Source organism: Osmerus eperlanus, chromosome 20, assembly GCF_963692335.1.
Source record: "Osmerus eperlanus chromosome 20, fOsmEpe2.1, whole genome shotgun sequence".
Classification (NCBI taxonomy): domain Eukaryota; kingdom Metazoa; phylum Chordata; class Actinopteri; order Osmeriformes; family Osmeridae; genus Osmerus; species Osmerus eperlanus.
In genome coordinates, this window is record NC_085037.1 from 491,777 (window position 1) to 510,060 (window position 18,284).

Consider the following 18,284-nt stretch of genomic DNA (forward strand, 5'->3'; position numbering starts at 1 on the left):
CGAATACAAGCGGCCGAAATGAGTTTCCTCCGCAGGGTGTCCGGGCTCTCCCTTAGAGATAGGGTGAGAAGCTCGGTCATCCGGGATTGGCTCAGAGTAGAACCGCTGCTCCTCCGCGTCGAGAGGGGCCAGTTGAGGTGGCTCAGGCATCTGATAAGGATGCCTCCTGGACGCCTCCCTGGTGAGGTGTTCTGGGCACGTCCCACTGGGAAGAGGCCCCGGGGAAGACCCAGGACACGCTGGAGGGATTATGTCTCTCGGCTGGCCTGGGAACGCCTCTGGGTCCCCAAGGAAGAGCTGGTGGAAGTGGCCGGGGAGAGGGAAGTCTGGGCCTCCCTGCTTAGGTTGCTGCCCCCACGACCTGACCCCCGGAAAAGCGGCAGATGATGGATGGATGGACATTTATTTACCTGCTTATCAATGTACACATGTTATTAGGTTCCTCCGGTAGGAGGGAACCTATTGTTATTGTTGGTATTCTTATTATTAGGTTCCTCCGGTAGGAGGGAACCTATTGTTATTGTTGGTATTCTTATTATTATTATAATTTTTCTTCTCCTTGCGCCCCAATATCTCAAAAAGTCCCTTGTCATAAATTTTCTAATTTGGCACATTGATACTACATCCAAGTGGGTACCCCCACACCAAATATGGGCCACATCGGACCATAGGGGGCGCCACAGGCCACGCCCAAAAGTCCGATTTTCAAAGTGATGGCATTTCCACCCCATTGCTCCAATTCTTCTGAAACTTGGTGTGCATGCCTCATTTTTCATGAGGAACAAAAAAGCCTCAAGGACCCATAAGGTCCGCCATGATGGATTTTCCTGTACTGTGATAATTTGGGAAAACCTTCAGAATTCCTCTTCTCTTGAACCAAAGGTGAAATTGACTTGAAATTTGGTACATATATGTATCATTGACGTATTTAAAAACGTTACTTAAGGCAATTGAATCAAGTACAAAATGGCTGAAATGGGTGTATTTATGTAAATGTACACATTGCCTCAATATGTTTGTGTCACTAAACCAAATGTATTTTTGAAGGATGGTTCAAACTTAATAGGCTTTAAGGTGAGATGCCCCTGAAGTACCATGCAAAGTTTCACTTTGATATGTCGAAATATGACTGAATTACAGATGTTTGAACTTCGACCAAATCTGACAATGCTCGCCATAGGAGAAACAGCTTTTTTTATTATCCAGTTTTGTGTAATCCATGTCTGGGAATGGCTCAATTGGCTGGTAAGCAAATGGTTGTAGGTTCAAAACCAGTCAGAAGCATAGTTTTTAATTTTTTATTCTGGCAAAACGGTTTCTAGTCTTCCGATCAATCCTCCGGTTGTAAAAACATAGCAATGCGTGTTTATTTGAGCCCATCACAACACTGATCATCTGTTTAGCGAGACTGTGTAAACCACTGCAAAACAAGCCAGGTTCACCACAGTAGCTAGCTACTTGTAGTCTACGCATGGTAGAGATAACTCTAATGGTTTTCTCTAATGAAGTCAATTGATTGTTCAGGTGGATCCCTTGCCTGTTGCACAAATTCATTTCAGTAACCTAAGCCAGGACACATTCCCACTGATGCTAGGCATGATTTAAAATTCCCTTCCATGACAAGTTATGGCACTCCAAACAACCTGTTAAAAAAAAACGATGAGAAAGTTATTCTTTACAGCAGCAACCCAGTCATCCCGTTTTTATAGGAAATGTACAAGCAGTTTCAACTTAGGCTGAATCTAACAACACTTACCACAGGAGAAACAGCTTACTTTTTTATACAGTAACTGAACATGACAATATTCAACACTGATAATAGGGCTGGGATGGTGACCTGTAAAGTATAAGGTTGTAGGTTTGAATCCAGCCATAGTCTTTTGGCCTGTCATAATTTTGATTATCTGTTTAGTTCAACAGGATGACATCTTTCTGAAGTACCACAAACAATTTCACCTTGGTATGTCAAAATATGATTGAATTAAAGCTGTTTCAACGTTGGCTGAATCTAACAACGCTTACCACAGGAGAAACAGCTTAATTTTTTATACAGTAACTGAACATGACGATATTCATCACTGAGAATAGCTCAATGGGCTGGCATGGTGACCTGTAAAGTATAAGGTAGTTGGTTGGAATCCAGCCATTATCTTTTGGCCTGTCATAATTTTGATTATCTGTTTAGTTAAACAGGATGACATCATTCTGAAATACGATGCACAATTTCATGCAATTTCACCTTGAAATGTCAACCGTTTCTTAACCTTTGTCCAAAAGCTGACCAAAGCTAATACTCTGCCCTTTCTATTCATACAATCTCAACAGTTGGTGTGTAGCAGAGAGGATAGAGAGACTGACTTGTAACCTTATGCTCATGAGTTCAAATCCCCATTCAGCCTGTTGTTGGCCAAACATGAAGTAGTTTTGCTCCCTTGTTGTCCAACTCTCGATCTTCTGCAGTGTACATGTTTATAATATTTTGCCATTTTGCGGAGGAACCCGCATCGCTGCTTGCAGCTATATTTATTATAATTTTTCTTCTCCTTGCGCCCCAATATCTCAAAAAGTCCCTTGTCATAAATTTTCTAATTTGGCACATTGATACTACATCCAAGTGGGTACCCCCACACCAAATATGGGCCACATCGGACCATAGGGGGCGCCACAGGCCACGCCCAAAAGTCCGATTTTCAAAGTGATGGCATTTCCACCCCATTGCTCCAATTCTTCTGAAACTTGGTGTGCATGCCTCATTTTTCATGAGGAACAAAAAAGCCTCAAGGACCCATAAGGTCCGCCATGATGGATTTTCCTGTACTGTGATAATTTGGGAAAACCTTCAAAATTCCTCTTCTCTTGAACCAAAGGTGAAATTGACTTGAAATTTGGTACATATATGTATCATTGACGTATTTAAAAACGTTACTTAAGGCAATTGAATCAAGTACAAAATGGCTGAAATGGGTGTATTTATGTAAATGTACACATTGCCTCAATATGTTTGTGTCACTAAACCAAATGTATTTTTGAAGGATGGTTCAAACTTAATAGGCTTTAAGGTGAGATGCCCCTGAAGTACCATGCAAAGTTTCACTTTGATATGTCGAAATATGACTGAATTACAGATGTTTGAACTTCGACCAAATCTGACAATGCTCGCCATAGGAGAAACAGCTTTTTTTATTATCCAGTTTTGTGTAATCCATGTCTGGGAATGGCTCAATTGGCTGGTAAGCAAATGGTTGTAGGTTCAAAACCAGTCAGAAGCATAGTTTTTAATTTTTTATTCTGGCAAAACGGTTTCTAGTCTTCCGATCAATCCTCCGGTTGTAAAAACATAGCAATGCGTGTTTATTTGAGCCCATCACAACACTGATCATCTGTTTAGCGAGACTGTGTAAACCACTGCAAAACAAGCCAGGTTCACCACAGTAGCTAGCTACTTGTAGTCTACGCATGGTAGAGATAACTCTAATGGTTTTCTCTAATGAAGTCAATTGATTGTTCAGGTGGATCCCTTGCCTGTTGCACAAATTCATTTCAGTAACCTAAGCCAGGACACATTCCCACTGATGCTAGGCATGATTTAAAATTCCCTTCCATGACAAGTTATGGCACTCCAAACAACCTGTTAAAAAAAAACGATGAGAAAGTTATTCTTTACAGCAGCAACCCAGTCATCCCGTTTTTATAGGAAATGTACAAGCAGTTTCAACTTAGGCTGAATCTAACAACACTTACCACAGGAGAAACAGCTTACTTTTTTATACAGTAACTGAACATGACAATATTCAACACTGATAATAGGGCTGGGATGGTGACCTGTAAAGTATAAGGTTGTAGGTTTGAATCCAGCCATAGTCTTTTGGCCTGTCATAATTTTGATTATCTGTTTAGTTCAACAGGATGACATCTTTCTGAAGTACCACAAACAATTTCACCTTGGTATGTCAAAATATGATTGAATTAAAGCTGTTTCAACGTTGGCTGAATCTAACAACGCTTACCACAGGAGAAACAGCTTAATTTTTTATACAGTAACTGAACATGACGATATTCATCACTGAGAATAGCTCAATGGGCTGGCATGGTGACCTGTAAAGTATAAGGTAGTTGGTTGGAATCCAGCCATTATCTTTTGGCCTGTCATAATTTTGATTATCTGTTTAGTTAAACAGGATGACATCATTCTGAAATACGATGCACAATTTCATGCAATTTCACCTTGAAATGTCAACCGTTTCTTAACCTTTGTCCAAAAGCTGACCAAAGCTAATACTCTGCCCTTTCTATTCATACAATCTCAACAGTTGGTGTGTAGCAGAGAGGATAGAGAGACTGACTTGTAACCTTATGCTCATGAGTTCAAATCCCCATTCAGCCTGTTGTTGGCCAAACATGAAGTAGTTTTGCTCCCTTGTTGTCCAACTCTCGATCTTCTGCAGTGTACATGTTTATAATATTTTGCCATTTTGCGGAGGAACCCGCATCGCTGCTTGCAGCTATATTTATTATAATTTTTCTTCTCCTTGCGCCCCAATATCTCAAAAAGTCCCTTGTCATAAATTTTCTAATTTGGCACATTGATACTACATCCAAGTGGGTACCCCCACACCAAATATGGGCCACATCGGACCATAGGGGGCGCCACAGGCCACGCCCAAAAGTCCGATTTTCAAAGTGATGGCATTTCCACCCCATTGCTACAATTCTTCTGAAACTTGGTGTGCATGCCTCATTTTTCATGAGGAACAAAAAAGCCTCAAGGACCCATAAGGTCCGCCATGATAGATTTTCCTGTACTGTGATAATTTGGGAAAACCTTCAAAATTCCTCTTCTCTTGAACCAAAGGTGAAATTGACTTGAAATTTGGTACAGATATGTATCATTGACGTATTTAAAAACGTTACTTTAGGCAATTGAATCAAGTACAAAATGGCTGAAATGGGTGTATTTATGTAAATGTCCACATTGCCTCAATATGTTTGTGTCACTAAATCAAATGTATTTTTGAAGGATGGTTCAAACCTAATAAGCTTTAAGGTGACATGCCTCTGAAGTACCATGCAAAGTTTCACCTTGATATGTCAAAATATGATTGAATTAGAGCTGTTTCAACCTTGGCTGAATCTAACAACGCTTACCACAGGAGAAACAGCTTACTTTTTCATACAGTAACTGAACATGATAATATTTAACACTGAGAATGGCTCAATGGGCTGGGACGGTGACCTGCAAAGTATAAGGTTGTAGGTTTGAATCCAGCCACAGTGTTTGATCCTGTCTTAAATTTAAATATCTGTTTAGTTAAACAGGATGACATCGTTCTGAAGTACCATGCGCAATTTCACCTTGATATGTCAAAAGATCATTGAATTACAGCTGTTTAAACTTTGGCCAAATCGAACAATCCGTGCTTCAGGAGAAACGGCTTCCTGTTTTTGTACAGTAACTGACCACGTATGCTCAGCCTTGAGGGTAGCTCAATGGGTTGAAACGGTGTCCTACAAAGTGCAAGGTCACAGGTTCGTGTCCAGGCACAGTCTATTGGCCTGTCATAATTTTGATTACTTGTTTAGTTAAACAGGCAGACATCATTCTGAAATACCATGCGCAATTTCACCTTGAAATGTCAACCGTTTCTTAACCTTTGTCCCAAAGCTGACCAAAAACTAATACTCATATCACGCAGTCGGAGCACAGCTAGATAATCAGCGTCAGCACCCTTAGGTACCCAGCATGCAGTGCGGCATATCAAAAAACGCAAAGACTTGTGGAAAATAGTTCGTTACAACAGCCGTGCAAGGGATTTCAGTTGTTGTGTTCGTTCAGTTAGATGTTTGTAATGTTATTGTTTGTTAGTTAATATAATCTTGTTGGTCACCCTGATTGTGCATGTTGTGTAGTTTAATGGGACCAGAGAGTCGGCTGCTGTACTGTCACAGGCTATTCTCGCAAGGAGCTGAATATGAGCGCTGCCCTAGCCCCGTTGCCCACATGACTATTGTTTGTTGTGCATTGACTAAGAGTCTGGAAAGAGATCAACTCAAGAAGAGTTTCAGTATCCTATAAAAAGTTAATACTCAGCCCTTACTAATCATAAAATCTCAGCAGTTGGTGTGTAGCAGAGAGGTTAGAGAGACTGACTAGTAACCTTATGCTCATGAGTTCAAATCCCCGTTCAGCCTATTATTGTTGGCTAAACATGAAGTAGTTTTGCTCTCTTGTTGTCCAAGTCTCGATCTTCTACAGTGTACATGTTTATAATATTTTGCCATTTTGCGGAGGAACCCGCATCGCTGCTTGCAGCTATATTTTGTGAATTATTTTTGTGTATACAGGAGTCACTGTAGTTATTTTTGCACGCTAAAGTCTTAAGTAAAAAGAAACGCATAGTGTACACGTTATCGTAATGCTAGTGCAGTATCTTGGTCTACTGGTTTTGTTTTATTTTAATTATCTATCTGAACACCATTTTTATAGTCCAGAATAAAGACCCCAAAAATATATTTGTGTCCTGTGCTGGTTCGAATTCACCAGGCTACATATGTGAACTTGATTTGTAACAATTGTGGCAATTTCCTCCCACGCCTGTTTAACCGAAGCTAATTTGAGTGGGTTTCTTCTCCCATCCCAATCGGAATCAGAATTCGGTTTATTCGCCATGTATGTTACACAAACACGGAATTTACTGTGGCAGGAAGGTGCAAACAATCAACATATACGGGTCTTAAATTAAGTAAAAAAGTACAATGGTTAAACTAATTCTAAGAACTAAACAACAACAGGCTCTCCCTTTCCCATACAATGTCACTTCTCTATCTTTTACGGCCCTGGCAAGAACGTCGGTCTCCTCGGCTGTGAACCGCTCCTGGCGTGCGCCTGGCAAATCCGCCGTTATAATAGCAATCCGCCATGGAACCATCGCGCCTGCTCTTAAAGGGAATGTGAGATGAGGCTCTGATTGGTTTATTGCACGTTACGCCCAAACCACACCCATTAGTAATGTAGCTACTTCAGACCAACCCATTTTAGATTTGCGCCAGGCGCAAAGTCATTTATCCCGCCGGTATAATAGCAACAGCGCCGGAGTCCCGGCCACAAAGTTACTTGCGCTTTGCGTTTTGATACTTGCGTTTCTGATCGTTATAATAGGGCCCATAATGTTTGTGTATATTATCTTTTTAAATACAGCAACATTGACACATATCATATTTTGAATATTTATTTTATTGGACACCTCCATGTATAATAATAGAGGGGGCCAGTTTTATAGAATAGAAGAAGATAAGTATCAGGAGGGAACTGATCTTTCTATGCTGTGCATCCACACACACACGTACACACAAACACACACACAATTGTCAGTCAGCAACAAAGTGAGGCATGCTAGCACCACACACACACCAATAAACACACACAAACAGGGGCTCAGAGGGCGGAAGCTTGGAAAGCCCAGTTGATACACCTTTACCATAGTTCTATATCTAGCTTAATGAAGCTAGATATGAACAGGCAACCCTCACCAGACAGATACAATTTTGGACAACCAACGTTTAGCCAGTCATTTATTAGTTGGAATGTCGCCTCCTGTTAGATGGAGACCCTCAGGGGGATGAGCTGCATAGCTTCCTACTGGGTTTATCTCTAGAGCAGGAAGACAAGGGGCAAATCCAGGAGGAACGCTTTGCTGTGAGGATGGAACATGGTGCTGGAGAGACATACAGAGAGAGAAAGGAGGAGAGAGAGAAAGAGAGAGAGAGACAGAGGAGAGGGAAAGAGAGATAGATGAGAGTGGGATGGGAAATTATGACATAAGAATATATAAACAATAAATTGGTTACATAACATATAGACACCAAGACAGACACAGAGCAGACAAAAAGAGGCTATAAAGACAGACAGAGGGAAACGAGAACTAGATTAAGACAGCACACAAGCTGAGATAAAAGAAAAAAAAAGACAGAGCGAGAAAGAGCAAAGAAAGAGGGAGGAGGGAAGAGGAGAAAGAGAGGGTGAGAACAGTAATCAATGTTTAACAAGCTGGGAGCCAAGAAAGTGCCAATGAGGAGCTGGGCAGAGCTATTACTGTGGCAGGGTTAGGGGTGGGGGTGGGAGAGGGAAGGGAAGGGAAGGGAGGGAGGAGCATGGAGCTTAGAGGAAGAGGAAGATGAGTGGCAGGAAGGTGAGAGGAGGAGGATGAAGAAGAGAGGGAAGAGGAAGAGGATGACGAGGAGAAGGAGGAAGACTAAGATGAAGAGGAGGGGGCTGAGCACAAGGGTGACGTGAGTCTGAATAATGGTGAACTAAATAAATACATGAATGGAAAGGCAACCCCACCGCCACAATAACAACACAAATGCACACACACTCCTGGTTGATGGAGACAAAGGAGAGAGAGAGCGGAAGAGAGAGAGAAAGTTGTCCTTGATTCAAGACAAACAGATTGATGATGAGACCAACACTTGGGGCCCAGTCCCAACACTCAGACTACAGATCTATAGACCATTCACTAGTATAGATCTAATCACTCTAGTGGGTGTTTAGAGGCTTCCTCCTCTGTCTGGGAAAGTCAGGGGAGGAGAAACGTCCCAGAACATTGAAGTCATTCCTCCCATGCACAGACATCCTGATGGAGCCTTTTTGTTGCTTGGTTACAAGATTTGGGAGTCCTTCATACTTGGTTTACAATTATCCTCCTCAAAACACACACATACTGTACATTCAGACACACACACATGCACATATACACGCATGCACACACACACACATTCACACACACACTCACACAAACATATCCCACCAGCCTCTGTGAGCCCTGCTTTGGAGGGTCTCTCCACTGACAAGCATCATACTAATAAAGCCCAAAAGGCAGCACATTTCTAAACAGTATGGTCAAAAGACACACACACAACCATAGAAATAAGGCGTTGTCTCAAAGCAACAGTCCTGTGTAGCCTAGCAACAGCCCCGTTTAGCTTATTAGCAGTGTGTATGAGAAAAGAGAAAGTTGGTGTGGAGTGTTGGAGGACCCCCATGTCCCTAACATACACATCCACCCTTCCTCCCACACACACACACACACACACACACTCACACACAAACACACATCCACCCTCCCACACACACACATGCAACTCCCCCCCCCCCACACACACACAACTATCCTCCCTCCCACACACACACACACACAACTACCCTACCTCCCCCACACATGTACAAACAGACACATCCACCCTCCCTCCGACACACACGTACAAACAAACATATCCACCCTCCCTCCCACAAACACACACAAACACACCTACACCCATTCTGAAAACTCACTCTTATCCACAAGATCCCCAAACCCCAAATCTGTAAAGACCCTGTCAATCACGCTGCTAAACACAAATACAAATATCACGTCCTTCTTCTCTGCCCTCTTGCTACTCCTCCTCATTCTCCTCAATCTCCTTTTCCTCTTTCTCAAATCACCTGTTTCTCCCGCTTCCCCTCCTCCCCGCTCCACCTCCTCCTTCTGCTCCGCTCCACCTCTGTTTCCTCCTCCTGTTCACCTCATGGATGTACTGGCACCACCAACCAAACTAGACTTGTCATGCCAGGCCTTCCAACAGGACTCTAAAGAGATTCTCCTAACCGCTCTCTCTTAGAGGCCCAATCAAATTGCCAGGATTGGATTACAGGAACCGAGGCATACATCAATGTTAAACAAGTGTGTCTGTGTATGTGTGTTTGTGTTTGTGGGGAGGATTCTGGAAGGGGGTGAGGCACAGTCTAACACAGTCTGAAACTTAATTACTATGAGATTCATGAAGATAAATAAACAAATAATGACTAAATGAATAGAGGAGTGATCCCAGGGTATGGATGGGTGGTGTCTCTGAGCCCCTGGAAAACCCCTGACCTGAACACAGCGTGGAAAGAATGGAAAGAGAGCATCTTAAACAGCCTCCTTCCTGATGCATCCTTCAACTGTTAAACTTTAATACCACAGTCAGGCTGATGGAACAATTATCTGAGAAGAGGAGTGATAGAGTGTGTGTGTGTGTGTGTGTGTGTGCGTACGTGTGTGTCTGTGTGTTCATGTGTGTGAGAAGCGTACCAAAGACACACACCCACCTACGGCACCTTTTCATCAGCTGTTTCTCTGCCAAAACTGCAAGTTTTGAAAGTTCTCCATTATCACCACAAGACTTCTGTTCATCCTTCACTTTATTTACCTTCCTCTCTCATCCTCTCCCTCTATATCTTCTTATCCGGACACATTTGCTCTCCCTCTCTCTCCTTTTCTAAAATCTTTTTTTTCCCTTTTCACCCTTTCTCCTCCCTAGTTTTGACTACTCAATAAAGGTTGTAGAAATGTTTAGAGTTTTAAATGTCCTCCCTCTTTCTCCTTTCTCTCTCCCTCTCTCTCTCTGTATTTCTCTCTTTGTGTTTCTCTCTCCCCCTCTCTTCTCACAGCCACCACTGTGGATTTTGCCTTCCCGTTTCAGCCATTACACCGGGAGGAAGGAGAGGAAGGGCCACAAGGTCAAGCCTCCCAGAGAGCCGAGCGCAGTGCTGTCACGGCAACACGACCAGACGAGTGGGTGAAAAAAAAAAAATTGTTAAATGGACCATTCTAACAGAGTGGAGAGGGAGGGAGCAAGACCAATAGAGACAGAAAGAAAGAGAGAAAGAAGGGAGGGGAGTAATCTATAAATATCTCAAATGAAAAACCCAAGCAAGACCCTGCGACACACACACATGCAACACCCAACTCCCCGTGGACAAGATGTGCGTAAAACAAGGCATTGGGGCAGAAATGGTTCAATCATGCTCCAAGAGCCCCCCAGCAGCTACGTCAACACCCCCACCCCCCAAACACACACCCCTTTAAAAGTAAAAAATAACAGTTACACTCAACTTTGTTGTACGTTGTGCTGGTCTACCTCCCTATCTGAGGTACCTACTGGGAGGGTGATGCCAGGTGGGGGGCAGGCAGGGCAATGGCGGCTGGGTTGAGCGAGGGCCGCTGGCGCGTACCAAGGGGTCCCCCATCGGTTGGGCCTGGGACAATGGGCAGTGGGAGGGGCTCGTCTGGGGGCCGACCTTATGGCCTCCTGGAAGACTTCTGTAAGAAGAACAAAATCCCATGTGAAATGCTGGCGACAGTAGAACCAACAGGCTTTACGTCTGATAACAAGATCTCACGGGAGGAAGAAGGGATGAGGAAGGGGTGAAGAAGACCATTCACAAGGAATCCCAGCACGCTGGCCTCACCCTTACCTTTGGCAGGGGTGGCATGGCCGGGGGTGAGGGTGGCGGGGGCCCGGTGGAGGGTTGAATCTCAATCTTAATGTTGTGTTAATGTTTTCTTGAAATGTATGTATTTTTGTATTAAAACTTGATGCTTTGGCAATATTGTTATTGAGACATTCATGCCAGTGAAGCAAATTTGAGAGTTGGGTAGTTGAGCACCTTGTCATTAAACATGCATGTATCTATTGTCTACTGTATCTATCGCAACATGCATTGAGGTGCATGCATATCTAAGCTGGGACAGGCTGGATTCCCAGCACGCAGTAACAGAGATCCCTTCCCACGCACAACACTGGGACTGGAAACAGACATCCACTTAGTTAACATGAGTCAGAGAAGAGGCAAACAGAGTCAGAGGAGAAGGGTATACAAACAGGAAGTGACACGCCTACAGGAAAGCCAGCGTGTGCGGCTGTGTGGGCACGGGCCACATGGTTCAACAGTGGACCACGTGGCTTTTCACATACTCAATTTCTCAAGGTGCGTTAGTGCCACCAACACACACACACATTCACACATGCACGCACACAAAGTACTACCCCTTACCCGTAGAGAGTTATGGGAGACTGAAATCTCCATATAATTTACTGCAACGTTGCACAATAATCCTTCATTATGAAAACCTGCAGGCTGAATTACACCAGAGAGTGTGTCCCTGCATAGGGCCACCGTGTTAACACACCCACGCAACAGATAGCGGGTGTGCACTCACACACATGTTGTGCAGACAAAAGTGTCTGGTGTGTGTTTGTTTCTGAATGTATTTATGTAGTTTCTGTGCTTCAGCAGGTGTTTGTGAAAGTGTATGCAGTGCAGAAAAGGTGTGGTGTGTGTATGTTTTTGCGTGTATGCGAGTGGTTATTTGCATGTGTGTGTGTGTTTCCAATTGTGGTGCTACACGGATCCCTGATTACAGTAATGCTCCACACCAGCCATGTTGGACACTGGCTTTGACTTTGAACATCTGCACATATAAATACACCAGGGCCAGCAGGGTGAGAAAGAGAGCTACAGAGTGATCACACTCCTCCCTCCCCCCCCTTTCCTTTTCCTCCCCTCTCCTCCTCCTGCATTCGTTCAGCTCTCTCAAGGATGTACTCTGGTCTGTCTGAGGCAGGGACAGTAGAAGAGACCAAATTCTGAAAATAGTTTATGTTACCAAGAACGCAGCTATATATGTGTGGCTCTGGTGAAAAGGGGCCGTTGTCTGCATTCCGTATTTATAGCAGATATCCTAATCTGTACTGAGAGGGTGTGTATATGTGTGAGACCGCATGTCTTGGCAAGCAAAACTGGGTTTTTCTGAGGGAGAACATGTGTGTGTGTGTGTGTTGGAGATTAATTAGGCAGACTGAGTGAGGGTGTGACTCCACCCCAGTTCTGGCCAGGCCAGGTGCTCCTGATTTTAATTAGCAGAGTGTGACGGTGTCATTAATATTAATAATGAATGCTCTGACGGGGCATGTGTGTGTGTGTGTGTGTGTGTGTGTGTGTGTGAGACGGGAACCTGTCTGTAATACAGTGTCCCTCTCCATTTTGTCAAAACAAGTGTCATGCCACACACCCATTTCCAAACTCTTCCTGACTTTCACCAAATGTCAACTGTCAAATGAAGATGGGAGGGAAAGTTGAAATTATGGGAAAGAGGAGAGATATTACAGTGGAGAGAGAAAGGAAGGGTAGAGAGCTTAGAACAAAAGAGGGAATGAGCTAGAAATACAGAGAAAAGATAAAGGAGGAGTACAACGGCACTTAGGAATGATTGGCTGGACCTGATGTTAGTTTCCTCCAGGATCACAATGACTCTTATTGAGAGACTTGGTCTTGGTTTGCTGTAACTGTCTTAAAATTATTGTACTAGCCGTGAAATATATTATTGTTGCTTGCTTTTTTCCACAGGTACACTCTTGCACTTTTGAGGTTCTTGCTGTTTAATTGTAACTTGTCTAACTACATGCTCTTATTATTCTTCCATTTACATTTAGTCATTTAGCAGACGCTCTTATCCAGAGCGACTTACAGTAAGTACAGGGACATTCCCCCGAGGCAAGTAGGGTGAAGTGTCTTGCCCAAGGACACAGCGTCAGTTGGCATGACCGGGAATCGAACTGGCAACCTTTGGATTACTAGCCCGATTCCCTCACCGCTCAGCCACCTGACGCCCCATAATAAAGCCCCTGCCCTGGCCTTATCCCTGGTGCCCTCTCCACACCCACCCATTTGGGACTTATTTGGTTTTCACAATGTGTGCTTCATGTTTGGCTACCCTTAATGTTTGGGGCTATCTCGTTGTTATGATCAGTGACCTATACACTTTTGTAAAACTCTCTCTTACATTTAGTCATTTAGCAGACGCTCTTATCCAGAGCGACTTACAGTAAGTACAGGGACATTCCCCCCAAAGCAAGTAGGGTGAAGTGCCTTGCCCAAGGACACAACGTCATTTGGCATGGCTGGGAATCGAACTGGCACCCTTCAGATTACTAGCCCGACTCCCTCACTGCTCAGCCATCTGACTCCCCTCTCTTGGAAGTCGCTTTGGATAAACGCGTCTGCTAAATGCATATATGTAAATGTAAATGGAGGAGAGAGAGGCAGAGTTACAGGTAAAGAGATGGCAGAGCGACTTGTACCTGCAGTAGTCGGCGTCGCTTTGCCTCTCTTCTCTTCTATGTTGGCTCGGCGTGACTTGGCACACCCAGTTGTTAGGGTGGAGCTCACCCTGGCAATGCCACTGCCCTTCTGGTCTCCAATCCTGGAGCCCTGCTTCCTCCTCCCTCCCCGGTACCCTCCAGGGCAAGGCGTGACACTATTTTCTTCCACGCCCACCAATCTCTCGCCCTCAACAGCCTTGAAGAGGGCACTGTAGGAGACCTCTGGGGCCGCCTCGGCAAGGCTGGAGGAATGGAGGGCTTTGGGCAAAATACAGCCCAGCCGAGGAGCCTTCCCCTGGGGCTGGAGAGCTGGGAAGTCAGCCAGGAGGTCATAGACCTCTGGCTGAGGGGCCGGTGGGTGTGGAGAGGGCACCAGGGATAAGGCCAGGGCAGGGGCTTTATTATGGGGCGTGGCAAAGCTGCTCACCTCCTGGATGGAGGTCAGTGGAGTAGAGATGACGGGCTGAGAGGGGCTGGGTGGTGTGGGGTACTGCTTGTCACCCCATGCCAAGGCGGAAATGGGCTGAGGGGGGGCGTCCATCCTGCTGGCTGTGCCAGGGAGAGGTGGGAAGTCTTCCTCGCTAGCTGGGTCAGGCCCCGGACCCCCAGGAATGGGAGGGGGCCGGGGGTCACAGAGCAGCCCCAGGAGAGGGTAGAAGTCGTCCTCTAGGAAGATCGGGGGGAAGGGCTCGGAGGTGGGGGGATGGGGGGGGGAGGGGGGAGGAGCGTGGGTGGGAGCTGGGGCTGCAGGATGGGGGGACGAGGGTGGAGGAGCGGGAGTGGGAGGAGATGAAAGGGGGGCGGGAGGGGGGGGCGAGGGGGGAGGGGCTGGGGCGGAGGCTGCAGGAGGGCGGGATGGGGAGCGGAGCACTGCACCACAGGGCCAGTGTTTGGGAGGCGCCACACGGACAGGAACAGGCTGGCGTCTGGGCCGGGCAGGGGGGGCTCCAGGGCCAGGCCCCATGCGGAGAATACTCTTCAGATACATCTCGATCTTCCTCCTGTGCTGCTCGCGTGCCTGCAGAGGTACAGAACGTCACACAGTTCACACACTGCCACTGGCTTCCATCTAGGCTCAGTATTTGAAGGAAGAGACACGTCAACTGATTCCCTATGAGCCTTAGCGTATTTCGTGAAGTAAATTACATATGAACACCGACATGGGGACAGCTTTGGCTAACTGACTGCATTATGATTGGATGGCAAGGTTAGTCAAATTTGGGCTCTACTCATCATGTATACTTTCATTAAATTAAAGACACAAAAATTGTGTAATCACTTGGTTTTACATACATTTTCATAATTTGTTTGTTTTGAAAAGTGACAGGTACGGTTAGCTTTTAGCTATTTCAGGTTTTGTTGGTCCCTGAAATCCACTGGTCCCGTGAAATCCAAATTGGTGTGTGATGACTTTGTGGTCTGAATCTTATATAGTATTCAACCTAGGCTTCCACCAGGTTGAATGCACTGTTACCTGGAATCTGAATATTCCTGTACACTACTCCTGTGACACTTCTCGCTTATATTCCCTCCCTCAGAATAATACAATTCTGTCATTATAATTTTCAGAGTAAAAGAGATGGGTATAGCTCAATGGTAGAATGTTTGACTGCAGACCCAGAGGTTGAAGGTTCAAATCCCCTGCTGTATGTTGCTCTCTATGAAAGTGCATACTGAATCTATCGTAATTACAATACATCAGTTAAACAACAGTAATAGCCTTGCAACTGACACCAGATAGCGAGATAATTAAATATTGTTTAGCGGCATTAAACTCCTTCAGTCATCACCAAACACCCACCTCGTCCACATTGACCTGAGACACCTCTTCCTCCTCTCCCTGTTCGTCCACCTCCATCGCCATCACAGGGCTCTCCGCAGATGGGACGGTGTCGTCTTGGTCATTGTGGGGCGACGGAGTGTTGACTGAGGCAGAGCTGTAGAGATCCTCTTCTTCTTCCTGGGAGATCAATGTGCAAAACTCCTTCTGCACCATGAGTGACATCTCATCCTGCACTTTACTGCAGCGAGGCTTTGCCCGAGAGGGAGAGAGAGAGAGAGAGAGAGAGAGAGAGAGAGAGAGAGAGAGAGAGAGAGAGAGAGAGAGAGAGAGAGAGAGAGAGAGAGAGAGAGAGAGAGAGAGAGAGAGAGAGAGAGAGAGAGAGAGAGAGAGAGAGAGGGAGGGAGAGAGGGATAGAGGGATAGAGAGGGAGGGAGGGACAGAGAGATGGGAGGGAGGGAGGGACAGACAGATAGATAGAAAGGGAGGGAGGGAGGGAGGGAGGGAGAGATACAGAGAAAGTGAGGAGGAAAGAGGGAGAGAAAGAGGAGGAAAAGTAATAGGAAAAGTAAGAGGATGAGAGAGAGAGAGAGAGAGAGAGAGAGAGAAGGAGGGGGAGATTAAAGGGAGGATAGAGAGAGGGGGAGTTAGTCAGTAGCGTACTCAATTGTACTATCAACACATACCACATAAAATACAGAACTGTATTTTATGAAATGAAATAACAACTTTGTTATTTCATGGATGTTCACACTGTTTCCTGTCCTATATACCTATACTAATTATCCTCACAACACTCCACACTCCCCTCAGTCCTGGTAGCATCTACACAGCGTCCAGTCACCCTAAGACCATCCAACATCCTCTTCCTCCCACCACAGACCCACACTCACACATATCCATGCCCCCCCCCCTCCCCCACAGACGTTCTCCCAAACAATCCAACACTAATCCCTGGGGTAGCCTACAGCACATCTCTGCCAAGGCAACGCGGTGAGCTAAACCAAATACGCACATTAGGAGGACAACTTTGTTTGTTCTGCCTTTCCCTTATCCACTCACCGGTGCGAGACACGGGCCTGCAGCCGGTCTCCAGGTATGAATATTTTACGACACCGACTCTCGTTAGTCTCCAGCCCGTCACCTAACGGAGCCCCGATGCGGAGCAGACGGTGCGCTGGAGCCAGCGACGGTCCTGTGATGACTCAGAAAACGATGCCGCGATTGAAGCCCGGACCATCGGTAGACAGATGGTGGACAATTAGCGTGGGTCTAGGACAGACGAAAGCGAGGCCACAGTTTGTCGCGCCGGTGACATGCGCAAGGACAGATCTCCTAAAAGGCACGCACACGTCTTTTGTCTAGAGACCCATGACAGTTTTATCTTATCCAAACTGACCTGACTAGTGGTTTACTTCTATTATTTTGTAATATTTAAGATACACTTGACCAAATAAATAAGTAGAAGCCTTGGCTAACCGTGGCCTATGGTTTATTGAAAGATAGGACAACTCATCCAGATTTTGAAGAAAAACATTTGCCGTGAAAATGTCCTCGGCACCAGCTCGGCTTAATGTCACCTGTCCCTGCATTGAGTGAAAACATGAAATCGGCTAATTTACGCAAATGCTAGCTACAGGCCTACCGTTCATCCAGGCTGGCCTCTGGGCCTACTGTGCGCTGGACGTTGTTGTACGACTCCGGCTGGGCAAATGGATCTCCGACAAACTTTCCAGTTGATTGTATTTTGGATTTGCGGTGGATTTGCCCAAAGTCCCACATAGCTGCTTTAGACTTTTTCGCTTTCTCCCATATTTCCCGACAGATCCGGTCATAGTCATCCACGGGAACACTGGGACTAGTCCAGATGGAGCGAGGAAACGGCCCCACTGCGTCCCAGGACCGCTTCAGATTGTGCCGTTTTGGTCTGAAAGGGTCTTCGCTTATCATTTGTCCTTAAATTTCTGTTAATCAAACTGTTGCCAGGATTGCGTTTCTCATGTCTTAACAACGTATGTTCTCAATTTGAATGCGCTTTTGTTTCCTAAATTAAGTAAAAACAAAGGGATGCACAAAAACTGTCCCATGGCAACCAGCTATGGAATTAGAATTGGAACACACGAATTACCTCTACAATCTGATAAATTATTGATTAAATCTATTTCATTTCAACTAAACCTATGATCGTTAGTCTGTCACATCGGCAACATAGTAGCTTACCGAGCACACACTCGGTTTCTCAAGAATTTACAGTAAGAAATAACCAAATAGTGGCCTGTGTGCGTGCGTGTGTGTGTATGTCAATTTTATGGATTAGGCCTAATGGTTAATGGATTAATTTAATTTCATGTGTGGGCCTATTATATAATTTTGTTTATTCAAAAGGTTTAAGTGCTCTTGACGCACAGCTGTAAACATGTCCACATGTAAAAAAAAACTAAAAAAAAAACACAAAACGCATGGTGTAAAACTAATGACCGTTTATATGCAAAACTGTAAACGGCATTCGCATTAACTGGCCAGAGTTCCAGGCTGTTAGGTATCA

General features: G+C 45.1%; 1 protein-coding gene across 1 annotated transcript; it reads right to left on the reverse strand.

The window, feature by feature from the left end:
- Positions 1-7,565: 7,565 nt before the first annotated feature.
- On the reverse strand, positions 7,566-17,727 carry LOC134006911 (nascent polypeptide-associated complex subunit alpha, muscle-specific form-like). The gene is made up of 5 exons (XM_062446028.1): positions 17,385-17,727; positions 15,761-15,980; positions 13,939-14,977; positions 10,957-11,117; positions 7,566-7,712 (listed from the first exon to the last, which is right to left on the reverse strand). Exons 1-5 carry the CDS (start codon positions 17,687-17,689, stop codon positions 7,566-7,568), a joined length of 1,872 nt encoding a protein of 623 aa, XP_062302012.1. The 5' UTR covers positions 17,690-17,727.
- Positions 17,728-18,284: the final 557 nt, after the last annotated feature.

Coding starts and splice junctions, on each gene's coding strand:
- LOC134006911 (XM_062446028.1), bottom strand. CDS start 17,689: ATGATAAGCGAAGACCCTTTCAGACCAAAACGGCACAATCTGAAGCGG. Junction 15,981..17,384: donor GAGGCCAGCCTGGATGAACG/GTAGGCCTGTAG, acceptor GCCTCGCTGCAG/TAAAGTGCAGGATGAGATGT. Junction 14,978..15,760: donor CTCAGGTCAATGTGGACGAG/GTGGGTGTTTGG, acceptor GTACCTCTGCAG/GCACGCGAGCAGCACAGGAG.